Source organism: Grampus griseus (assembly GCF_964374135.1).
Source record: "Grampus griseus genome assembly, chromosome: 2".
Classification (NCBI taxonomy): domain Eukaryota; kingdom Metazoa; phylum Chordata; class Mammalia; order Artiodactyla; family Delphinidae; genus Grampus; species Grampus griseus.
In genome coordinates, this window is record NC_139018.1 from 125,243,768 (window position 1) to 125,270,719 (window position 26,952).

The 26,952-nt window shown below is 37.3% G+C and overlaps 1 protein-coding gene across 2 annotated transcripts in view; it reads left to right on the top strand.

Annotated features, from left to right (window-relative positions):
- Positions 1-26,292, top strand: part of GABRG3 (gamma-aminobutyric acid type A receptor subunit gamma3) — a gene marked incomplete at both ends in the record, with an annotated part of 633,338 nt that extends 607,046 nt beyond the window's left edge. Inside the window, 5 exons of one of the 2 annotated variants that reach the window (XM_082648557.1) lie at positions 3,719-3,856; positions 12,938-13,090; positions 20,312-20,508; positions 20,779-20,856; positions 26,011-26,292. In XM_082648557.1, the coding sequence (XP_082504683.1) occupies positions 3,719-3,856; positions 12,938-13,090; positions 20,312-20,508; positions 20,779-20,856; positions 26,011-26,292 (848 nt within the window). The remainder of the gene's footprint in view (positions 1-3,718; positions 3,857-12,937; positions 13,091-20,311; positions 20,509-20,778; positions 20,857-26,010) is intronic. The other variant, XM_082648558.1, reaches the window with a different exon arrangement.
- Between the last annotated feature and the right edge of the window lie 660 nt (positions 26,293-26,952).

Sequence of the window (26,952 nt, forward strand, 5' to 3'; positions counted from 1 at the left end):
TGTATAAATACCACAGTTTTTTAATCCATTTTTCTGTTGATGGAGGTTACTTCCATATCTTGAAAATTGTAAATAATGCTGCAATAATTATTGGGATCCATGTATATTTTGTCCAGGTACAAATCCCCATGTACCTGGGTAGGGCAAAAGAAAAAGAAAAAACAGAAACAAAAGAATAGGATGAGACCTGCATCTCAGGGAGGGAGCTGTGAAGGAGGAACTATTTCCACACACTGGGAAGCCCATTCACTGGTGGAGACAGGGTGTGAGCAGGGGTATTCTTGGAAGCCACAGAGGAGAGTGTAGCAACCGGGGTGCAGAAGGCAAAGCGGAGAGATCCTCACACAGAAAGTTGGTGCTGACCAGCTCTCACCAGCCTGAGAAGCGAATCTGTTCAAGCACAAGATCAGGTGGGGGCTAGGAGCTGAGGCTCAGGATTTGGAGTTCAGACCCCAGGAAGATGACTGGGGTTGACTGTGTGAACACAGCCTGAAGGGGGTGAGTGTGCCACAGCTAGCTGGGAGGGAGTCCAGGAAAAGTCTAGACCTGCCTGAGACAAGAGACAATTGTTTGGGACGTGTGATGAGAAGGGATTCAGAGGACTGCCTAAATGAACTTCAGAGATGGACAAAAATGGCGGTTATCAGTGTGAACACCAGAGACAGGCAAGAAATGCCTGTTGCTGGTGCAGCCACCAAGAATCCTGTGTGCAAGTACAAGTCACTATCCACACCTCCCCTCCTGGGAGCCTGTGTAGCCCACCACTGCCAGGGTCCCATGATCCAGGGACCACGTTTCTGAGAGAACACATGGTACGATCAGTCTGTTGTAACATCAAACCGGCCTCTGCCGCCACAGGCTCACACCCCTCATTCTGTACCACTCCCTCCCCTTGGATTGAGTGAGCCACCTCCTGTCAGACACCAGAGGGTAACCAACATGCAGAGGCTGGGACAAATCCAAAGCTGAACCCCAGGGGCTGTGCAAACAAAGAAGAGAAGGAAATTTCTCCCTTCAAAATACTTTTGAAGAACTACAGCAACCCATGTCCAAAAATTAAAGGAAACTGTAACAAATAGATTGGAGTAGACAGAACAAAGGATCAGCAAACTTGAAGACAGGCCAGTAGATTTTATCTAAAGACAGGAAAAAAAATGGAAAAAAAAGGAAAAAGGTGTATCAAAACTCGTAAACCTATGGCACACCATGATCAACAACATACAATTAGTAGCAGTCCCAGAGGAGTAGTCTATACATCCAAGAACTCAACAAACTTCAATGAACTCAAGGAGATCCACGCTTATCATATCATAGTCAAATTGACAAAAGTCAGAGAAAATTTTGAAATAGGCAAGGGAAAAATTATCATTTTTAAGTTTCAATATGATTAACAGCTGATTTCCCTTCAGATACCGTAGGGGCCAAAAGACAATTACATGGTATCTTCAAAGTGCTTAAGAGGAAACTCTGCCTCAATAATTTTATAATAAAACTCTTTGAAGAATGGATAAATAAAAATATAAACAGCATAATGGCAGAAAATATTTGTAAAACATATGTCTGATAAAGGAGTTGAATACAAAATGCACAGCTCCAAACTCCAAAATATGGGGAAAAAATCCAATTTAAAAATGAGCAAAAGATTTGAACATACCCTAGCAAACTTGTCATATATATGACCAATAAATCCATGGAAAGATCCTCAATAACAACCATTTGGGAAATGCAAATTAAACAACAATAAGTTACAACTTGACACCTCTATGACTGTTGGAGAAGTATTAAATATAGAGTAAACCCATGACCAACAGTTCCACTCAGGTATATTCTGAAGAAAACTGAAAACATATTGACACAAAATCTTGTACACAATGTTCCTAACAGCATTATTCATGATAGTGTAAAAGTAGATCAGACGAAATGTCTATCAAATGACAAATAGATTTTAAAAAATGCATATCCATACAACAGAATATTATTGAGCAATAAATAGGAATGAAGTACTGACATGTGCTACAGTGTGAGTGAACCTTGAATACATTATGCTAAGTAAAGAAAGTTATAAAAGATAACATGTAGTATGACTCAATTTATATGAAATGCCTAGAATAGGCAAACCTATGTACAGAAAATATATTAGTGGTTGTCTAGGTCTGGGAGCGATGCATGATATGTGTTAAGGAGGTGGAGTTGGGAGTGAATGCTAATGACTAAGGTTACATTTTGGGATGATAAAAATAAAATTAGATTTATGTGACAGTTTCACCACTCTGAGAGTATACTGAAAAACACCAAACTTGTATGTTAAATGTGTCAGTTTTATATCTCAATAAAGCTGTTTAACAAAACAAATAAAAAAGAATTATAGCATAAAGTACCTTTTATAATTTGATAGTTTAATGAGGAGATAAATCTATTGAGACAGTGGCTAATGGCCAAGTAAAATGTTTGGTTACTTCAGGCTGAGTCTAATGCCTTGATGTCAATTTTGTCCAGGTAGGGGAGAGCAAGTATCCTTGCAATGTTGACAATAATTTCACAGAGCAATCCACAGTTAGAAAGCAGGAAGCGTACTTGTACTCTGTTACATCAGAGAGTTCCGGGGAGTTTAACGTTGCGGTCCCAAGTGCTGTTCAGAAAGGGAATCCAGGAGTTGAAAAACAAGCATTGGGCCAATCACTGGCTTGGGCTTAGGGAGCCAACAGAACCCTGCTAACTACCAGTAGGAGTGGGGGAGAACCCTTATCCAAGACACCCAGCTCTGGGCATGTTGTCCACACTGAGCCTAGAACACCAAAATATCTTGCTTTTCTAGAGTAACTAACAAGTTGGATAATGGTCTCAGGAAAATGTCAAACTGATCAGAACTGGAGACTAAAAGAGCATAACAGAGTAAGTTGACCTCTCAAATCCTTATTGTCTTTCTTAAAGTTATTATGCTAAATGAAATAAGTCAGGGAGAGAAAGACAAATACTGCATGAATGATATCACAAGTGCAGAATTTAAAAATACAACAAACTAGTGAATAGAACAAGAGAAGCAGACATAGATTAGAGAACACATTAGTGGTTACCAGTGGGGAGAAGGAAATGAGGGCAATAGAAGTTAGGGAATCAAAACGTGTAAACTGTTTTGTATAAGTTACAAGGATATATTGTACAGCACAGGAAATATAGCCAGTATCTTATAACTATAAATGTAGTTTATAATCTTTAAAAAATTGTGACCCATTATACTGTACACATGACATATTGTACAACTGCACTTCAATAATAAAAAAATAAATATGTTGGAAATAATAAAAGCTATTTATAATAAAAGTTTATAATGAAAAAAGTAAAATCACCTTTCCTGAGATCTGGAAAAAGTTCAGGAAAAAGGTGGAAGGTCTGGTGAGTGTGGGCCAGGTTGTTAGATCCTGGTGTTTAGGAGCTAGTGAGACTCTGACCAGTACTTTCATGTGCATTCTTTGAACGTCATCTATAATCAAGCCTTCCACAGTGAAAGATATGTGTTGTGTCCATACAGATGATGGAAACACTTGTGGCTTGGAATATCTTGCTGATTGTGAAGATCTGCAGTAGAAACCTTCTGGGTTAGGTGACCTTTGCCCATGGACTAAAATTTCAGCTCCTATTAAATGATCAGCATTATAATTTCGACATTAATGCTTTACAAACCTACATCTTTCAAGTGTTATTTTTTCTGCATTTTCAGATGGCTACCCCAAAGAAGAAATGATTTATAGATGGAGAAAAAATTCGGTTGAGGCAGCTGATCAGAAATCCTGGCGGCTTTATCAGTTTGACTTCATGGGCCTCAGAAACACCACAGAAATTGTGAAAACATCTGCAGGTAGTAGTTAACTTACAGAAGTGTAGTTCTCAAAAACAAATCCGACATTTTCCCACTGATGACTTAGGCATACCTTTCCCTTTCATGCAGATTTCTTCCTGTGTATGTTTAAAATAATTATATTCTGATCAGCATGATTCTTAAATGACATTTGAGGCAAAACAGCTGATTCAAAGCTCAAAAATATTTAGTATTTTAACTGGGATTGGGAAAAGGGTGACAAGATTATATTTTTAAATTGAGACTATGTTGACATTATGTCTATAAACCTAAGATTCTCATCCCTGACCAGATTTATATAAACCAATTTCCTAAGTGTGAGAGTTCTACAAGTTCTACAACTAGATACAGAGACATGCTTTATTAATGTCTTTAAAATACATTTTTTTTTGTTTTATGGCTTTTGTTTTTTGGTAATTTCCACAATAGGAATCTATGGTCCACTATTTTGCAGTTAGTTTTTTTCTGACAGGTCTTGGGGATTAGATTGGTTTCAAGTCGGCTTTTCTGCTGATCTAGTTATTTGTTAATATGAATCATTTATTGGCTTTTAAAACTCAATAATTTGTTTCATATGACTATGTTAAGTGTAAATTTTAATAATTAGTGTAACTAGCTTTAAAGAACAGTCTAAATTCTTGATATAATTCTAAATAGAGAACTATAGTTGCCCCTTGATATCCATGGTGAGTCATTCCAGGTAAAGATATCAAAATCCCAGTAGCTCAAGCTTATTACATAAAATGGCATAGTATTTGCATTTAACTTACATCTTCCTGTGTACTTTAAATCATCTCTAAATTATTTATAATACCTAATACAAAGTAAATGCTAAACACTTGTAAATAGAATATGAATGCTATGTAAATTGTTGACCCTTGAACAACACAGTTTAAACTGCACATGTTCACTTATATTTGGATTTCCTTGTAGTAAGTACTATACAGTACTACACAATCCCAGTTTGTTGAATCCCCATATGCAGAACCGCAGATGCGAAGGAATCAGAGAACCATATATACTGAAGAGCACGTATATATGGAGCTTCAACTGAATGGAGGGTTGGTGCCCCTAACTCCTGTTGCTCAAGGTTCAATTGTCCTTTTCCGTGCAAGGCAAATTCAAGGTTGCTTTTTTTAACTTTCTGGAAAAAAATTTTTTCAAATATTTTCGATCCACGGTTGTTTGAATCTGGGCTTGTGAAACTCATGGCTGTGCTACATTTACACAGGGAGAAAGGTTTTAAAAACTGATCAGCAGAGAAAAGAAAACTTCACAAATGTCACAATAGTAAAGGTGAGAAATAACATTTATGTTTAAATATTAAATATTGATAAGGTTAAAAGAATGGAAGATCATAATTATATAAATATACTTTGGAAACTACATAAAGGGACATGTTTGGGGGAAGTTTTTACCAAAATAGTCACTTAAATTAATAATGTAATTACATTCCTGGAGAATTTGAAATAAACTAGCAGACTTTTGGGGTGTAAGGCTGAGCAAAAGAGGGTAACCAAACTGGGTGATCTAACATTTAAATGTCAAACATTGATACTGATATTCCTTTTCAGTTGTAAGCAAGATGATGTTAAACAAAAGGAAAGGTGAAGGCAGGTTGAACACAACTTGTTTTAAAATTAACCCTAAGAGAAAGGGAAGTGGCAAATGGAGGGACTGGTGGAGTTGAGGTAGTAGCCGGAGTAATTTTTATGCTATTGAGGGTTAAGAAAAGTATGAAAAACATTCACTGGAGCAAGGAGCTTTCAGTCTCACTAGAAAAACATGATGAACATAAAAGATTAATGAGTAAACTAGGAACGGATGCAGCAACATAATAAACATTACGTTGGGCTCAACTGCCGGGAAGACAGAAGAAATTAGGAGAGTTTTTTTAAATGTTTTAACTTTTGGTTGCGTTGGGTCTTCCTTGCTGTGCATGGGCTTTCCTTAGTGGTGGAGAGTGGGGACTATTTATATCGGTGTGCGGGCTTCTCAATGTAGTGGCTTCTCTTGTTGCAGAGCAAATGGGTAAATGGGAGTTTTTTCTTAATTTCACTTTCAGATATTTCATCATTAGTGTATAGGAATACAAGAGATTTCTGTGAACTAATTTTGTATCCTGCTACTTGACCAAACTCATTAACTCAGTACTTTTCTGGTACCATCTTTCGGATTCTCTATGTATAGTATCATGTCATCTGCAAACAGTGAGAAGTTTGCCTCTTCTTTTCCGATTTGAATTGCTTTTATTCTTTTTCTTCTCCAATTGCTGTGGCGAAAACTTCCAGAGCTATATTAAATAATAGTGATGATACTGGGCAACATTGTTTTGTTCCTTAACTTAGTGGAAATGGTTTCAGTTTTTCACCACTGAGGTCGATGTTGGCTGTGGGTTTGTCATATATGGCCTTTACTATGTTGAGGAAAGTTCCCTCTAGGTCTACTTTTTGGAGGGTTTTTTTTTTTATCATAAATGGGTGTGGAATTATTTGAAAACTTTCCAACTATAGATATGATCATATGGTTTTTCTCCATTTTGTTAATAAATATGGTGTTTCGTATTGATTGCTTTACATATATTGAAGATTCCTTGCATTCCTGCAATAAACTCCACTTGATCATGATGTATGATCTTTTTAATGTGCTGTTGGATTCTGTTTGCTAGTATTTTGTTGAGGATTTTTGCAACTACGTTCATCAGTGGTATTGGCCTGTAGGTTTCTTTGTGACATCTTTGGTTTTTGTATCAGGGTGATGGTGGCCTCGTAGAATGAGTTTAGGTGTGTTTCTCTCTCTGCAATATTTTGGAAGAGTTTGAGAAGGATAAGTGTTAACACTTCTCTAAATGTTTCATAGAATTCAACTGTAAAGCCAACTGGTCCTGGGATTTTGTTTGTTGGAAGGTTTTTAATCAGTTTCAATTTCAGTGTTTGTGATTGGTCTATTCATATTTTCTATTTCTGCCTTGTTAAGTCTCTGAATGTTGTGCCTTTCTAAGAATTTGTCCATTTCTTCCAGGTCGTCCTTTTCATTGGCATATAGTTGCTCGTAGTAATCGCTCATGATCCTTTGAATTTCTGCAATGTCGGTTGTTATTTCTTTTTCATTTCTAATTGTATTTACTAGCGTCCTCCCTATTTTTCTTCATGAGTATGGCTAATGGTTTATCAATTTTGTTTATCTTTTCAAAGAACCAGCTTTTAGTTTTATTGATCTTTGCTATCATTTCCTTCATTTCTTTTTCATTTATTTCTGATGAGGTCTTTATGATTTCTTTCCTTCTGCTAACTGTGGAGATTTTTTGTTCTCCTTTCTCTAATTGCTTTCGGTGCAAGGTTAGGTTGTTTATTTGAGATGTTTCCTGTTTCTTATGGTAGGATTGTATTGCTATAAACTTCCTTCTTAGAACTTATTTTGCTGCATCCGGTAAGTTCTGGGTCGTCTTGTTTTCATTGTGATTTATTTCTATGTGCTTTTTGATTTCCTCTTAGATTTCTTCAGTTATTTCTTGGTTATTGTGTAGTGTTTTGTTTAGCTTCCATGAGTTTGTATTTTTTACAGATTTTTGCCTGTAACTTATATCTAGTCTCAGAGCATTGTGGTCAGAAAAGATACTTGATACGATTTCACTTTTTTTAAATATACCACGGCTTGATTTGTGACCCAAGATACAATCTATCCTGGAGAATGATCCATGAGTACTTGAGAAGAATGTGTATTCTGTTGTTTTTTAATGGAATGTCCTAAAATTATCAATTAAGTCCATCTTGTTTAATATATCTATTAAAGCTTCTGTTTCCTTATTTATTTTCATTTGACTGATCTGTCCTTTGGTGAAAGTGGGGTGTTAAAGTCTCCTATTATGATTTGTTACTGTCGATTTCCCCTTTTGTGGCTGTTAGTATTTACCTTATATATTGAGGTGCTCTTATGTTAGGTACATAAATATTTACAATTGTTATATATTCTTGGATCGAACCCTTGATCATTATGTAGTGTTTGTCTTAAAGTCTATTTTGTCATGGGAATTTCCTCTCCAACTTCCTTTTGATTTCCATTTGCATGGAATATCTTTTTCCATCCCCTCTCTTTCATTCTTTAGTATTCCTAGGTCTGAAGTGGGTCCTTTGTTGATAGCATACATATGGGTCTTGTTTTTCTATCCATTCTGCCTTTCTGTGTCTTTTGGTTGGAACATTTAATCCATTTACATTTAAGGTAATTATCGATATGTATGTTCCTCATACCATTTTCTTAATTGTTTGGGTTTTTTATAGTAGTTCTTTCCCTCCACTTGTGTTTCCTGCCTAGAGACATTTCTTAGCAATTGTTGTAAAGCTGTTTTGGTGGTGCTGAATTCTCTTAGCTTTTGCTTGTCTATAAAGGTTTTCCTCTGGCAAATCTGAATGAGATCTTTGCTGGGTAATCTTGGTTGTAGATTTTCTCTTGTCATCACCTTAAATATGTCTTGCCAGTCTCTTCTTGTAGAGTTTCTGCTGAGAGATCAGCTGTTAATCTTAAGGGGATACCTTTGTGTGTTTTTCATTGTTTCTCCCTTGCTGCTTTTAAAGTTTTTTCTTTAATTTTTGATAGTGTGATTAATATGTGTCTTGGCATGTTTCTCCTTGGATTTATCCTGAATGGGACGTTCTGTGCTCCTGGACTTAACTATTTCCTTTCCCATATTAAGGAAGTTTTCAACTGTAATCCCTTCAAATATTTTCTAACTTTCTTTATCTTTTCTTTTTCTGTGACCCCTATAATTCGAATGCTGGTGCATTTAATGTCCCAGAAGTCTCTGAGACTGTCCTCAATTCTTTTCATTCTTTTTTCTTTATTATGATCTGTGGTATTTACACTGTTTTATCTTGAAGGTGACTGATCCGTGTTTCTGCCACAGTTATTTTGCTATTGATCCCTTCTAGAGAATTTTTAATTTCATTTATTGTGTTGTTCATCACAGTTTGCTTTTTGGTTCTTCTATTTCCTTGTTAAACGTTTCGTGTATTTTCCATTTTATTTACAAGATTTTGGATCATCTTTACTATCATTATTGTGAATTATTTTTCAGGTAGACTGCCTATTTCCTCTTCATCTGTTACATCTTGTGGCTTTTGTCTTTGCTCCTTCACCTGCTGTGTGTTTCTCTGTCTACTCATTTTGCTTAACTTACTGTGTTTGGGAGTCTCCTTTTCGCAGGCTGCAGGTTGCTAGTTCCTGCTGTTTTTGGTGTCTGTCCCCAGTGGTTAAATTTGGTTCAGTGGGTTGTGTAGACTTCCTGGTGGAGGTGATAGTGACTGTGTTCTGGTGAATGAGGCAGGATATTGTTTTTCTGGTTGGCTGGTCTGCCCTGGTGGTTTGTTTTGTGGTGTCCATGGTATTATTATGGTTATAGACAGCCTCTCTGCTAGTCGATGGTGTTGTGTTCCTGTATTGCTAGTTGTTTGGTATGGGGTGTCCAGCACTGTAGCTTTCTGGTCGTTGAGTGTATCTGGGTCTTTGTGTTGAGGTGGAGATCTGTAGGAGATTTTCACTGTTTTTATATTACGTTGGGCTTGGAGGTCTCTTGTGGGCCAGTGTCCTGAACTTGGCTCTCCCACCTCAACGGCACATCCGTTAAGTCTTGCTGGAGCACCAAGAGCCTGTCATCCACACGGTTCAGAATAAAATTGAGAAAAAAGAAAGACGAAAGAAAAAGGTAAAATAAAATGTTACTAGACTGAAAAATAAAAAATTATTTTATAAATGTTTTAAGTAATAAAAAAAGAAAAAAAAGAACAAACACACTAAAAATCAGGTCCACCATGATAACTAGTGCTAAAAAGTTATACCGACTGAATGACACACAGAAGCCTCCACATACGTACTCACAAAAGAGAATAAAGAAAAAAAAATATATATATAATCTTTGCTCGCAAAGTCCACCTTGTCAGTTTGGGATGATACGTTGTCTATTCAGGTACTCCACAGGTACACGGTACATCAAGCTGGTTGTGGATATTTAATCCACTCTGCATGGAGGTCGCCTGAGGGCAGGCATCTGTACTTCGCTCAGATAGGACAGGGTTTAAGTAGCAGCTGATTCGGGGGCTCTGATTCATTCAACCCGGGTGGCGGGAGAGGTACAGAAAGCGGAGCGAACCTGCAACGGCAGAGGCCAGCATGACATTGCAACAGCCTGAGGTGCGCCGTGTTCTTCAGGGGAAGTGGTCCCTGTATTACAGGACCCTGGCAGTGGTGGGCTGCACAGGCCCCTGGGACAAGAGGTGTGGAGAGTGACTTGTGCTTCCACACAAGCTTCTTGGTGGCTACAGCACCAGCCTTAGCATCTCATTCCCGTCTCTGAGGTGTGCGTTAATAGCCGTGGCTTGCGCCCATGCCTGGATCTCCTTTAAGCGGCACTCCTAATCCCCTCTCTTTGCACACCAGGAAACAGAAGCAAAAAAAACGATTCTTCAGCAGCTCCAGACATTTTCCCGGACTCCCTCCTGGCCAGCAGTGTTGCATTAGCTCCCTTCAGGCTGTGTTCATGCAGCCAACCCAAACCTTTCCCTGGGATCTGACCGAAGCCTGAAACTCAACTCGCACCCCCACCCATTCTGGCGAGTGTGCAAACAAGCCTCTCAGGCTGGTGAGAACTGGTCGTCACTGATCCTCTGTGTGGAAATCTCTCTGCTTTGCCCTCTGAACCCCTGATGCTGCACTCTCCTCCCTGGCTACGAGCCTTCTGCCTTCCGCTACCCACAGTCTCCGCCCGTGAAGGGGCTTCCTAGGGTGTGGAAACCTTTCCTCTTTCACAGCTCCTTCTCACTGGTGCAGGTTTCATCCCTCTTTTATCTCTATTTTTCCTTATTTCTTTTGCCCTAGCCAATTTGGGATGAGTAGCATATTGGCTTTTCGTTGGTCTTCCTGTAGGGGCCAGCGAAGCCGGAAATCACAATTCTTCCTGCCCCCGCTTCTCCAAGTAGAGCTGGAAAATAGGAACGAGGGGGTTCTCTGGAACCAGTTTCTGTGGTGTGTCCCAGAACCTCACCAAGAGCCAAGACTTCCCCTGGTGGTGCAATAGTTAAGAATCCTCCTGCCAATGCAGGAGACACGGGTTTGAGCCCTGGTCAAGGAAGATTCCACATGCAACTAGAGAAAGCATCCGTGCAGCAATGAAGACCCAACACAGCCAAAAATAAGAAAGAAAGAAAGAATGAAAGAGGAAGAAAGAACAAAGAAAAAAAAAGAATGAAAGAAAGAAGAAAGAAAGAAAAAAGAAGTTATTTTAAAATAATCTGGCTTCAAAATGTGTCCTTGACTGTCCCTTCCTACTTTCACACCTGACAGTGGGACGTTCAGGCAGACCTCTGAGTTAGGCAAAGGGGTAGTCTGAACCCAAGATTTGGGGTACCTGTTCACCTCAGGTTAGGCCAAAGAGGATGTATTTGCTAAAATGAATTATGTGCCTACTCTGGAGTTGTCCTACTGTTTATTTTAGGAAATGACAATGGTGGTTGAAGAAATTATTCAACTCTTTGTATATTCCACTTGGGTGTGTTCGTAACAGTTAGGGTGATTTATTAGGTTTTGCTTTTCTGTCTACTGTTTTCTGTAAATTCATAAACATTTAAATGTCACACATAATTCAATAAAATTTCCCAAGGAAATGATGTAACTTGACTTTCATATTACTTAGAAAACTATATTTGTGGGTTTTATTTATTGCTCCAGGTTAATCATTCGGATTCCTTTATACTGGAATTTGCTAAAATATTTAAATGTTTCTTGGAAAAATGAGCTCAATAATTGATGTTCTATCAGCCATCCTGAATATTGCTAAAACGGAACACCACATTCCTCAATAAATATTCTAATTTAATGAGAGGTATAATTTTATACTGGCTTAATATGGTCTCCCTATCAATATTTTTAAGTAAAAATGGGACTTTCATGGTGATCTTTTCATTAAACAATTACCAGTTGATTGCTTACCAAGTAACATTGATAAACAAGACATATATTCTATAACCCAACTAATTTATTGTTCTTAAGACAACATTGTTTTTATAGGTAATTATAGAAATAACTTTATTGCAGTTGTTAGGAACAGATAAGGAACGCTTCCTGGCAGGCTAAATGATTTCTAAGCTGCGCTTCAAAGTTGACTTGTAACTATCTGGATGCAAGTGATAGGAAAAGAAAAGCATCTTAGGCAGTAGGGAAGGGATGCAGCAGCAATTGAGGAAGGATCTTGGCAAATCAGAGGACCTGGGGAGACCAGGAGTGCAAAGAATATAGGTGCAAGGGGCATTTCATGCAGAACGGTGTAGACTGTTGGGGACGGAGTAATTCCGCATCATCCCCCCTTGAGTTGTTGTGGCTGGACTAATTGTAAAATTGACACGGGACAAGGTTTTTTTATACAGGCTTCTTTGTGATAAGGAAGTCCTACCTCTAGGTGCGGGGAGTGCCCCTTTCACATGAGAGATTTTTTTTTCTGCTTTCAGATACAGAGAGGAGAGTCAGAGTGTCCCTCTTATGTTGGCATTTCTTAAGTAACATTAATTCAAAATAATCAATATGCTATTTAGACACATTTTGGGGTGGCTTACCCTGGGTCACAACTAGACCATAATAAAGTTTTGAAAATTTACAGTGGTAGCAAGATGCAATTCATACTAAAAAATAGAAATATAAATTTGTTACAGGAGTTTAGATTTGAAAGTTTATGTGTACATCTGTTACTGTTAAGAAAGCAAAATGAAAATGGATTTACTTGAGGGTTGATTTGTTATCCTTGATTTTAAGCATGCAACATACAGCTGAACATTAGATAATGATCTCCTGTGGAATAAATGTGCATATCTATCACTTCTAATTAATACATATCTTTTTGTGCCTTTTACACTAAAATGCCTCACAGGACCACGGATATGATAAAAATTAAGAGCCCCAGAATTTTGACTCCCCAGTTTGATGAATGTTGTACTTGAATATATTTATCCGTTATTCATTTAACAAAATGTTTTAATAATTTATTTCTTTGAATTATTTTAACACAAGAAAGTTAATTTTGACAATGTTTTATTACAGGTGATTATGTTGTCATGACTATATATTTTGAATTGAGTAGAAGAATGGGATACTTCACTATTCAAACATACATTCCTTGTATACTGACTGTGGTTTTATCCTGGGTATCATTTTGGATCAAAAAAGATGCTACACCAGCAAGAACAGCATTAGGTGAGTTTCAAAAAATCTTTGCTACCATTTTGTTTAACATAGAAGTATTCATAAAAATATTTTCAATAAAAAGCCTAGCTCAAATGTAACTGATCTAATTTGAAGGCTACTTGATTCATGCTTGTTTTTAGGTAGATAATTTAGACTGTTCTTCCTGACTGTAGAAGTCCATGTGTGCCACTTAAAATTTGAGGTTAAACTTTCTATCTATATTATTTTACCTATCTATAATCTAAAAATTCTTCTCATGATTTTTTTTCTGGCAACCAAAGTCCTCTTAAGAAAACATTAAATTTCGGTGGTTTTAAGATTGTGATTGTGCAACATGTTGTATATGTTTTTTTTTAATGATAGGAATTTTGCCTTTCCATATTTTATTAACACAGGCAATGTAGCATATAAAGGTTCCCCTCAAATTTCTTTCAGAAAAGAGGGAACTGCTTAAATTTTAAAATATTTACAGTCTTCTATATTACATTGAACATTTTCTGTTGGCTTTTAAAAATCAGGCTCTTGGTGCTGCAGCCAGGAGTCAGTGTTGTGCCTCTGAGGTGGGAGAGGCAACTTCAGGACACTGGTCCACAAGAGACCTCCCAGCTCCACATAATATCACACGGCGAAAATCTCCCAGCGATATCTATCTCAACACCAGCACCCAGCTTCACTCAACGACGAGCAAGCTACACTGCTGGACACCCTATGTCAAACAACTAGCAAGATAGGAACACAACCCCACCCATTAGCAGAGAGGCCGCCTAAAATCATAAGTCCACACACATCTCAAAACACACCACAAAATGTGGACCTGCTCACCAGAAAGACAAGATCCAGCCTCATCCACCGGAACACAGGCACCACTCCCCTCCACCAGTAAGCCTACACAATCCACTGGACCAACTTTAGCTACTGAGGACAGACATCAAAAAGAATGGGAACTATGAACCTGCCTCCAGCAAAACGGAGACCCCAAACACAGTGAGATAAGCAAAATGAGAAGACAGAAAAATACACAGCAGATGAAGGAGAAAGATAAAATCCCACTACACCTAACAAATGAAGAGGAAATAGGCAGTCTACCTGAAAAGGAATTTATAATAATGATAGTAAAGATGATCAAAAATCTTGGAAATAGGATAGAAAAGAAATGCAAGAATCATTTAACAAGGACCTAGAAGAACTAAAGAGAAAACAAGCAACGATGAAGAACACAATAAATGAAATTAAAATACTCTAGAAGGGATCAATAGCAGAAAAACTGTGGCAGAAGAACGGAAAAGTGACCTGGAAGATAACGTAGTGGAAATAACTACTGCAGAGCAGAATAAAGTGAAAGAAAAGAACTGAGGACAGTCTCAGAGACCTCTGGGACAACATTAAACAAACCGATATTCAAATTGTAGGTGTTCCAGAAGAAGAAGAGAAAAAGAAAGGAACTGAGAAAATATTTGAAGAGATTATAGTTGAAAACTTCCCTAATATGGGAAAGGAAATAGTTAATCAGGTCCAGGAAGCACAGAGTCCCATACAGGATAAATCCAAGGAGAAACACGCCAAAACACATAGTAATCAAACTGTCAAAATTAAATACAAAGAAAACATATTAAAAGCAGCAAGGGAAAAATAACACACAAGGGAATCCCCATAAGGTTAACAGCTGACCTTTCAGCAGAAACTCTGCAAGCCAGAAGGGACTGGCAGGACATATTTAAAGTGATGAAGGAGAAAATCCTACAACCAAGATTACCCAGCAAGGGTATCATTCAGATTTGATGGAGAAATTAAAACATTTACACACAAGCAAAAACTGAGTTCAAAACCACCAAACAAGCTTTACAACAAATGCTAAAGAATCTTCTCTAGGCAAGAAACACAAGGCAAGGAAAAGACCTACAATAACAAACACAAAACAATTAAGAAATAAGAATAAGAACATACATATCGATAATACATATCGATAATTACCTTATTTATATGGTTTAAATGCTCCCACCAAAAGACACAGAGTAGCTGAATGGATACAAAAACAAACCCATGTATATGCTGTCTACAAGAGACCCATAACAGACCTAGAGACATGCTAGTGGAAACCAAAAGAAAGCTGGAGTAACAATTCTCATATCAGACAAAATAGACTTTATAATAAAGACTATTAGAAGAGACGAAGACGGACACTACATAATGATCAAGGGATCTATCCAAGAAGAAGATATTACAATTGTAAATATTTATGTATCCAAATTAGGAGCACCTAAACACATAAGGCAAATACTAACAGTCATAAAAGGGGAAATCAACAGTAACACATTCATAGTAGGGGACTTTAACACCCTACTTTCACCAAAGGACCGATCATCCAAAATGAAAATAAATAAGGAAACACAAGCTTTAAATGCTACATTAAACAAGATGGATTTGATATTTTTAGGACATTCGATCAAACACAACAGAATATACATTTTTCTGAATTGCTCATGGAACATTCTCCAGGATAGATCATATCTTGGGTCACAAATCAAGCCTTGGTAAATTTAAGAAAATTGAAGTGGTATCAATTATCTTTTCTGACCACAACGCTATGAGACTAGATATCAATTACAGGAAAAGATCTGTAAAAAATACAAACACATGGAGGCTAAATAATACACTACTTAATAACGAGGTGATCACTGAAGAAATCTAAGAGGAAATAAAAAAATACCTAGAAACAAATGAAAATGGAGACAAAACGAACCATAACCTATGGGATGCAGCAAAAGCAGTTCTAAGTGGGAAATTTATAGCAATAGAATCCTAATTTAAGAAACAGGAAACATCTCGAATAAACAACCTAATTTTTTTTTTCATTTAGGCAAGGCTTTCTTGGATTTTTTTTAACATGTTTATTGGGCTATAATTGCTTTACAATGGTGTGTTAGTTTCTGCTTTATAACAAAGTGAGTCAGTTATACATATACGTATGTAGCCATATCTCTTCCCTTTTGCGTCTCCCTCCCTCCCACCCTCCCTATCCCACCCCTCCAAGCTGTCACCAAGCACTGAGCTGATCTCCCTGTGCTATTCGGCTGCTTCCCACTAGCTATCTATCTTACGTTTGGTAGTGTATATACGTCCATGCCTCTCTCGCGCTTTGTTACATCTCACCCTTCCCCCTCCCCATATCCTCAAGGCCGTTCTCAAGTAGGTCTGTGTCTTTATTCCTGTCTTACCCCTATGTTCTTCACATTTTTTCCCTTAAATTCCATATATATGTGTTAGCATACGGTACTTGTCTTTCTCTTTCTGACTTACTTCACTCTGTATGACAGACTCTAGGTCTAGCCACCTCATTACAAATAGCTCAATTTCGTTTCTTTTTATAGCTGAGTAATATTCCATTGCATTCCATTGTGTGGCACATCTTTATCCATCGACAATGGGCACTTAGGTTGTTTCCATCTCCTGGCTATTGTAAATAGAGCTGCAGCGAACATTTTGGTACATGATCTTTTTGAATTATGGTTTTCTCAGGGTATATGCCCAGTAGTGGGATTCCTGGGTCATATGGCAGTTCTATTTGTAGTTTTTTAAGGAACCTCCATATTGTTCTCCATAGTGCCTGTACCAATTCACATTCCCACCAGCAGTACAGAGTGTTCCATTTTCTCCACACCCCCTCCAGCAGTTATTGTTTCTAGATTTTTTGATGATGGCCATTCTGACTGGTGTGAGATGATATCTCATTGTAGTTTTGATTTGCATTTCTCTAATGATTAATGATGTTGAGCATCCTTTCATGTGTTTGTAGGCAACCTGTATATCTTCTTTGGAGAAATGTCTATTTAGGTCTTCTGCCCATTTTTGGATTGGGTTGTTTGGTTTTTTTTTTTTTTTGTTATTGAGCTGCATGAGCTGCTTGTAAATATTGGAAATTAATCCTTTGTCAGTTGCTTCATTGACAAATATTTTCTCCCATTCTGAGGGATGTCTTTTGGTCTTGTTTATGGTTTCCTTTGCTGTGCAAAAGCTTTGAAGTTTCATTAGGTCCCATTTATTTTGTTTTTATTTCCATTTCTCTAGGAGGTGGGTCAAAAAGGATCTTGCTGTGACTTAGTCTTAGAGTCTTCTGTGTATGTTTTCCTCTAAGAGTTTGAAAGTTTCTGGCCGTACATTTAGGTCTTTAATCCATTTTGAGCTTATTTTTCTGCATGCTGTTAGGGAGTGATCTAATGTCATACTTCTACATGTACCTGTCCAGTTTTCCCAGCACCACTTATTGAAGAGGTTAAACAACCTAATCTTGCACCTAAAGCAATTAGAAAAAGAAGAACAAAAGAACCCCAAAGTTAGCAGAAGGAAAGAAATCATAAAGATCAGATGAGAAATACATGAAAAAGAAATGAAGAAAACGATAGCAAAGATCAATAAAACTAAAACCTGGTTATTTGCGAAGATAAAACTGATAAACCATTAGCCAAACTCATCAAGCAAAAAAGGGAAATGACTCAAATCAATAGAATTATAAACGAAAATGGAGAAGTAAAAACTGACACTGCAGAAATACAAAAGATGAAAGATTACTACAAACAACTCTACGCCAATAAAATAGACAACCTGGAAGAAATGAACAAATTCTTAGAGTTGCACAACCTGCAAACGCTGAATCAGGAAGAAATAGAAAATATTAACAGAACAACCACAGGCACTGACATTGAAACTTTGATTAAAAATCTTTCAACAAACAAAAGTCCAGGACCAGATGGCTTCACAGGCACTTTGAAACATTTAGAGAGGAGCTGACACCTATCCTTGTCAAACTCTTCCAAAATATAGCAGAGGGTGGAACACTCCCAGACTCATTCTACGAAGCCACCATCACCCTGATACCAAAAGCAGACAAGGACGTCACAAAGAAAACTGCAGGCCAAACGTAAAATACACTCCCAAACGTACACTACGAAACAAAAAATAGATAGCTAGTGGGAAGCAGCCGCATAGCACAGGGAGATATTAGCTCTGTGCTTTGTGATTACCTAGAGTGGTAGGATAATGAGGGTGGGAGGGAGCGAGACGCAAGAGGGAAGATATATGGGAACATATGTATAAGTGGTTCACTTTGTTATAAAGCAGAAACTAACACACCATTGTAAAGCAATTACACTCCAATAAAGATGTAAAAAAAATGCAACTCTGATGTTGAATCAACAGATAGGACATTTGATCAAACACAACAGAATATACATTTTTCTGAATTGCTCATGGAACATTCTCCAAGATAGATCATATCTTGGGTCACAAATCAAGCCTTGGTAAATTTAAGAAAATTGAAATTGTATCAAGTATCTTTTCTGACCACAACGCTATGAGATTAAATATCAATTACAGGAAACTATCTGTAAAAGCATGTATGATTACAAATATTCAAGGATTTAAAATAAAATAATGAATTACCAGATGACCAGATGGATAATAGCTGATGTAGTATATTAAAAAAGAAATTCTAGAGTTAAATGTATAATAGTCGAATTGAAAAAAAATCACTAGATGAGCTTAAGAGCAGATTGAAAAATGGCAGGGGAAAAAAGTCATGTATAATTGAAAACCATCATATAAAATTTAACTAATCAGAAGAAAAGAGGGAACCAAAATATTTAAAATGAACAGAGCCTCAGTGATCTTTGAGACAGTATGAAGATGTATAACATAACTGCACCTGGTGTTCCAAAACATGAGAAAAAAGTTTTGAAGAAGTTAGGTAAAAATACCCAATTTTACTGAAAAATACCTACTTGTAAATTCTGTAGAGATGACATGGTCAACACCTTTTTAAAAAATTAAATTGGACATATATTTATTGTGAAATCTTCTTTCATAAAAATACCTGTCAACAGTGTAGACTTTTCAAATTTACAAATCATTTTTACAAAAAGTTTCACAACTTGCTCACCTACAACATGGAGAGCCTGGCATCCTATTTTCACTGAATTGATTAAAGAAACTCATTTTAAACAAGGTAACTTTATATGACCAAATGTTGAAAAGCCAAGAGCAAGGCTGAAGCCGTTGACTTCTAGTTCATTATCTTGTACACCTACTCAAGCTGTTTATGCTGTGCTGTTTGATTTATTCTACAACTGGCCTTTGCTGATTGCCAGGCCAGATATGCACTAAACTGTAGCTGGGATGCAAACTGCAAACCTGGTATCTGATGTGTGTGCATCTGTCACGTATACCTGATCCCTGATTAGTACTTCTGGGCAGGTATTTTATAGTACTCCCTTTAAATCACAGAGGTGGAGTGTTAAAATGTCTATTCTTGTGAGTCTGTTGTCTATGTCACTAGCCTGCCTGTCTGACAGCTCTTGCATGTTCTAATTTCCTGCAGGCTCAGCATTTCACATGATAATCATCCAGTTATTTCACTCTTCATTTTAGTAAACTCCATTTCCTTTTCTTGTTTTTCTTTCATCACATGTATGACCCTTTCCTAATTTTTTCCACAGTCTTTGATTAAATCTTTAGTGTTAGCCGACATATAGGAAATAGATTGAATCGAGTGTGATTAGTTAACTAATTAATCAAAGAATCAATACACTTATGCAAAGCACTTATTGAAAAGCCTAGAATGCTAGGCACAATATTAGGTAATAGGCAAGCAAGATGAGCAAGATACAGTTTTTCTCTTAATGATCACACAGTCAGTTCAGGAAGACATACTGCAAAGACATATGCAATTCTCTGTGAGAAGCAGAAGAGTAAGGTACATAGAAGGTACAGGAATAGTGAAACTACATATTATCAGATCTGCCTGGGGTACTACGAAGCCGTTTGCCTCAGAAAGAGTGCTGAGTCTTCAAGAAAAAGAGTTTACAAGTTGCATAGAGAAGAAGACAAAAAGTGGTTTATCTGGGCAGAAAAAAGTGTGAGATGACGAACTGACGGAAAGTACAGGGGACTGAAAACTGTATTTTCATTAAAAATATATTTAAGAGGCAAAATGTCAAACAGTACGAGAATAACTGAATAAACTGGAAGATATTAACTTAATTCAGGTATTTTAATGTTAATGTGAAGACTATAATAAAACATTTTATGGAACTGTTGCTTACAAAATTAAACAATTACAATTAAATGTATTCTATTTATGCAATGTCAAGAAGCAGTCACATAAAAATAAAACACTGTGTCGCAATGGAGGGATTCTGTGTGACCCCTTTCACAACTTGGTATGTGTTCCCTGTGCAGGCATAACCACAGTGCTGACCATGACCACACTCAGCACCATAGCCAGGAAATCCTTGCCTCGTGTTTCCTATGTGACAGCCATGGACCTCTTCGTGACCGTTTGCTTCTTATTTGTCTTTGCTGCTTTGATGGAATATGCTACCCTCAACTACTATTCAAGTTGTAGAAAACCAGCTAGCACTAAGAAAAAGACATCGGTGAGTTCCAGTAGCAAAGATTTTCTGGGAGGATAGGTAAATGATTCTTAGTCATAGGATCTTATATAATGATATAAATAGTTGAAGAAGTCTTTAAAAATACAACACAGGTATTCCAAAGATATGAATGTGACATTCAAGCACTCTTCAGCTTCACCTACCAGTGGCGTGGACTGATGTGATCATACTTTAAAGATTACTCTTTACCAGTGTTTTGTGATGCAGATTTCCATAGTAGTTTTCTAAATACTTTTTCTGATTTCCTTGTAGTTACTATATCCAGATTCCTCAAGATGGATTCATGAACGCTTAAGTCTACAAGCCCCCTCCGTACGTATAGCACTGCAAGTGCAAATATTTCTGAGAACTCTGGATAAACTACAATAGAAAGATATTATTGTTTACATATGCACTTATTGGAGGCCAATGAATAATGCATGTACTCCCTTCAAAAATGTACTTAATTCTTTAAAATATGTCCAATTAAGAAAATTTGGAAAATAAAGGGAAAAAAATCACTCCTTCTACCCACCCCCCCCCCCGGGTAAAAGTGTATACCATATATATTCCTGTAACTCAAAAATAATTATAAATACATTTCTGGGTCAAAATATTAATTTATAGGATCATCTTAATAATTGTATCATATGTTCATGATTGATGCACAATCTTGGCTGGACAAAGGGCTAATCCACACTTTTTCACTTGTAAACATATTTTTATCATTACAGTTCTGTACATACTTGTAACTATTAGTCTAAATTCTTAGACGCAGAATTGGTTACGCCAAAGATTGCACAAGTTTTGCCAAAATGTATTCCACCAGTACATGTATCAACTCATTTATCCTCACAACACCCATTCTACTGAAAGGACGCCGAGATGTTGAAAACATAAGGCCTCTTAAATATTGAGTAAGGTTTCACAATTTAAAGAAAAATTGTTATATTTAATTATTAATGTGCTTGAATATTGATTGTATGGATTAATGTAAGAATTTATTGAAAAATTGAAAAATATGTCTTTAAATCATTGATGTGCGCTACCGCTTTTATCATATAACAATTTTTACGTATAACTATTTCTATTCCTTTATACATGTGAACTCAGAAATTGACAATAATTTATGCCCAAGCATACACCACAATTGGTTTTCTAACTGCTGATCAGCACCGTATGTTCAGTGCATTTCAGACAATTTTCATCAGCAGTTCTTCAAGTGTGTATCATTGTAGTTCTGACAGAAGGTAAGGCCATTTTTACACAGTGAACATATAGTTCTGGCCATCAAATGCTGCCAAATAACAACGCATTGAAAAGTAAGGTGAACAGGTGGGAGCGGGGGATGCTGAATAACAGAGAAATATCAGAACGAATAGCCTGAGGCCGGAGAGCACATTATATCTTCCTCCACTCTCAGTCTTCACACTGCCAGAGTGCTCGGAGTGGAGAAAGAAATATTGACATCAGTGGTGTAGAAATGATACTGTCAAAAGAAAGAATAACTAGAAGCTAGAAGAATTTATTTTTCTTAAGCAGGAAAGTGTAATGACCCTGAAGAAAGTCATAGAAAAACAATTCATAGAAAAAGTTCCAGGCTATGTGCAAAGACGCAGTCAGAGAAAACTTCAACAGAAGTTCAGAAGAAAGAGGAAGGGGGAGTTAGCTGACAATATCTTCAACTCTATTCTGAAAGATCCACATGTTAGTTTAGTTGACGGGCCACTACCTCCGAAAAGGAAAAGCAGAGATGAGCAACCTCTCTGCGATGAGGGTCAGCAGCAGGCTCCACTGATGACCACACATTGCTTTGGGGAAAGTTGTCCAAATAATTGTGCCACGATTTCCCAGCCCATAGTATGCAAGGCTAGTCCACTCTGGGTGTGCAGTAGTACCTGCTGCCAGGAAACAGCGTTCTGAGAAAGTCATATTGCTGCAATATACAAACAGGCGAAACAGGAGTGAGTCGGGAAGGAACCTAGCTGGACTGAAGATGACCTTGGAGACTCCTTAATTAAAATATCTATTTTATTTTCCTCTAAGAATTTTATAGTGTCAAGCTTTATATTTAAATCTATAATCGATTTTGAGTTTATTTTTGTGTATGGTGTTAAGAAGTGTTCTAATTTCATTCTTTTACTTGTAGCTGTCTAGTTTTCTCAGCACCACCTATTGAAGAGGCTGTCTTTTCTCCGTTGTATATTCTTGCCTCCATTATCAAAGATAAGGTGACCTCGTGGGCGTCAGTTCATCTTTGAGCTTTCTATCCTGTTCCAATTTATCTAGTTTTGTTTTTGTGCCAGTAACATACTGTCTTAATTAGTGTAGCTTTGTAGTATGTCTGAAGTCAGGGACGCTGATTCCTCCAGCTCCTTTTGTTTCTCAGGATTGCTTTGGCTATTCGTAGTCTTTTGTGTTGCGATACAAATTGTGAATTTTAAAATACTAGTTCTGTGAAAAATGCCATGGATAGTTTGATAGGGATTGTATTGAACCTGTAGATTGCTTAGGGTAGTACATTTTCACATTGTTCATTCTTCCAACATAAGAACATGATATATATCTCTCCATCTGTTTGTATCGTCTTTAATTTCTTTCAACAGTGTCATAGATTTCGGCATACAGATCTTTTGTCTCCTTAGGAAAGTTTATTCCTAGAAATTTTATTCTTTTTGTTGCAGTGGTAAATGGGAATGTTTCCTCAATTTCTCTTTCAGATTTTTCGTCGTTAGTGTGTAGGAATTCAAGCGATTTTTGTGCATTACTTTTATATCGTGCTATTTTACCAAATTCAATGATTAGCTCTAGCAGTTTTCTGGTAGCATCTTTAGGGTACTCCAGGTGTTGTATCATGTCTTCTGCAAACAGTGACAATTTTACCGCTTGTTTTCGATTGCGATTCCATTTATTTCTTTTTCTCCAATTGCCGTGGCTAAAACTTCCAAAATGCCGTTGAATAATAACAGTAGGAGTAGGCAAATTTTTTCCCGATGTTAGTGGAAATGCTTTTAGTTTTTCACCATTGAGGATGATGTGGGTTTGTCTGTGGGTTTGTCATATATGGACTTTATTATGTTGAGGTAGGTTCCTTCAACGTCTACTTTCTGGAGAGTCTTTTCATAAATGGGTTTTGAATTATGTCAAAAGCTTTGAAAACTCTATTACAGAAATCACAGAAATATCCTTTCTGACTAACCACCTAGAGAAATGGAAATAAAAACCCAAGTAAACAAGTGGAACCTAATGAAGCTTAAAAGCTTTTGCCTAGCAAATTATATATATATAAAAAAACCCTCAAATGAAGCAACTGATAAAGGATTAATCTCCAAAATGCAGCTCATGCAGCGTAATTTCAAAAAACAATCCAAAAATGGGCAGAAGACCTAAATAGACATTTCTCCAAAGAGGATATACAGAGTGCTAACAAACTCATGAAAGGATGATAACATCACTAATCATTAGAGAAATGCAAATCAAAACTACAAGTTTTCACCTCACACCAGTCAGAATGGACATCACACAAAAAACTACAAATAAATGCTGCGAAGGTGAAAAGTGAACACTTTTGCACTCTTGGTGGGAAAGTAAATTGATACGGCAACTAAGAAGAACAGTATGGAGGGTCCTTTAAAACCAAAACAGTACTACCATATGATGCTGCAATCCCACTACTGGGCATATACCTTGAGAAAACCATAATTCAAAATAGAGACATGGACGTCAATATTCATTGCAGCACTATTTATAATAGCCAGGTCATGGAAGTAAGCTAAGTGTCCATCGACAGATGAATGGATGAAGATATGACAATATGTACAATGGATTAGTCATAAAGTGAAACAATAGTCATTTGGAGTGAGATGGCTGGACCCACAGTCTGTCATACAGAGTGAAGTAAGTCATAAAGAGAGAAAAACACACCGTATGCTAACACATATATGTGGAATAAAAAAACGTTCTGATGAACCTAGTGGCAGGACAAAAATAAAGACGCAGACCTAGAGAATAGGCTTGAGTACACGAGGAGGAACAAGGGTAATCTGGGACAAAGTGAGAGAGTAACATTGACATATATACACTACCAATTGTAAAATAGACAGCTAGTGGGAAGCAGCCACATAGCACAGGGAGATCAGCTCGGTGCTGTGTGACCACCTCGAGAGGTGGGATAGGGAGTGTGATAGGCAGTTTTGTCCCAGATATCTTATAGTTTTTAGCCTGGGACCTCCATGAGCACCCTTTGACTCTCTAGTGAGCTCTTTCCCTGCAGAGGCTTCTGATGTCCATTTTGAGCAAGCTCCTTCTGTTGGGCTCGCCTGCCTGTAATTGTTGAGCTTCTCTGTGTGACCCTACAAAGGTACAAAGTGTTGAAGAAATATGAAAATCTGGCTGAACACTGTCAGAATTCATGTGCCATTTTCAAAAAAGGCAGATATTTTCCAACTGGAGTTTGTTAGAAAAATACTAATACTTCAGACAAACACAGGAATCTGTTTTTTTAGCAAACCTTCAGGTGATATTTACACCCTCTCAGGGAGAGGGAGGATATGTATCTACATTATAACCTAACTTAGAGCAAAATTTTCATTTCTGCCCATTGCCTAGAATTGTTGATGAAAGTAGACAGCTGCACCATGATGCTCCTGTCTGGCTCTTGGCTTGTGCACAGTAGGACGAAGGACATCTTGATTAAGGTCGGTCCTCACACACAATCACTTCCTAATTAAAAAGATGTCCCCAAAGGCTACCAGTAGTAATACCGAATGCTCTACATCTCTACCTGCTTCTCTGTGGTTTGACTCCACAGAGCTACAAATATATTTAATCAAACTATTCTCATTTATGTGTGACTGTAAATTGTCCTGTCTCCTTGTCTGCTCCATACTGACTTCCAACATCAGGAGGAGAGCTTGTGAAGTAGAAAATATAACATTCCAATTGTACACAGATTTTGGCTATCTAGAGATGACAAGCAATGTCTGGTATCCACACATTGAAAACTCATTTTTCACCTGAATTGCATGGAACAAGAAGATTCTCTCATCATCCTTATGTACTTTTTAAAAATACTGTTTGATAATTTAAAAAAAAAGAACTTTACTTCTCCACACTTTATTATATGTATTTTTTAACATTTGCGGAATTTTGTGTGTGTGTGTGTGTGTGTGTGTGTGTGTGTGTGTGTGTGTGTGTGTGTACTCCAAATCAGAAGAGAAGTAGGCAGAACAGGGACTTGAAATTGCAAATACACATTTGAAAATAGGCTTATTCTCCCTTATCAGTAACCCAAGAAATACAAGATTTGCAAACGTCACTGTAGTTTTTCATGCATTAAATTTGCAAAGACTGAACTTTTCAGAGCAGGAATGAGGGTGGGCATAGGGCATGGCACAGTCCTCTTTATTTATTGAACAGGCATAAACTGTACTTATTTCTTAATACACCTTGGGCTGATCTTGATTCATCTCATGTTGATATTTGTGTTTTTCTTGTTGCCAGCAGAACTATTCTCTCCTTGATATGAGTCCACCACCACCGGCAATGGTTACCCTAAACAATTCCGTGTACTGGCAGGAATTTGAAGACACCTGTGTCTATGAGTGTCTGGATGGGAAAGACTGTCAGAGCTTCTTCTGCTGCTATGAAGAATGCAAATCAGGATCTTGGAGAAAAGGGCGTATTCACATAGACATCTTGGAACTAGACTCATATTCTCGGGTCTTTTTCCCTACATCGTTCCTGCTCTTCAACTTGGTCTATTGGGTGGGATATCTGTATCTCTAAATTTTCCTCCTGGTGAAAAATGAAGAGTGTTAGGTTTCCTTCTAAACTTTGGCCCTACCCAGACCCATAGTGATCAATTGGAGTAGCAAGGAAAGATACTACTCAGTTTATCTGAAATTATGTAATACCTTTGAGCAGCGTAGGAGTATGTGGCAAATATTTCTATTATGTATTTCAGGCTCACACAAACATGCGAGCACACAAACAGGTTAATTGAGTTTTAAAGTGATATTCTTGTTAATTCTTACTGAATCTGTAACATGGAGATATATTTTTCTGGATATTGGAAGCAGCTGCGAATTTTCCTTGTGAAGAAATCTGTGAAACCTACAAGCAAATATCTGAGAAGCTCTTAGGCCCGGCCCCTTTCTGTATCTTTTCTTTGCAACCGTTGGCAGCACCGGTGTCCATGTATGCGAAGTCACTGCTGGCCAAGTTACACTCTACTGATCTCAGCGCCCAGGCAATCTGAGTTCAAGTGTGAACTGCAGTGAGTTACCACCCAGTTTCCTCTCTCTGTGGCCTCTTTGCTCTGGCACCATCTTCACTGGTTGGCATTCTTTAATAACTTCACCCTAGGCTTGGGAAGGATGTATATGCATTATCCACAAGTTTTCAGTTGAGAAAAAAAATGAATTTTCAAAATTCTCATGTAACTAA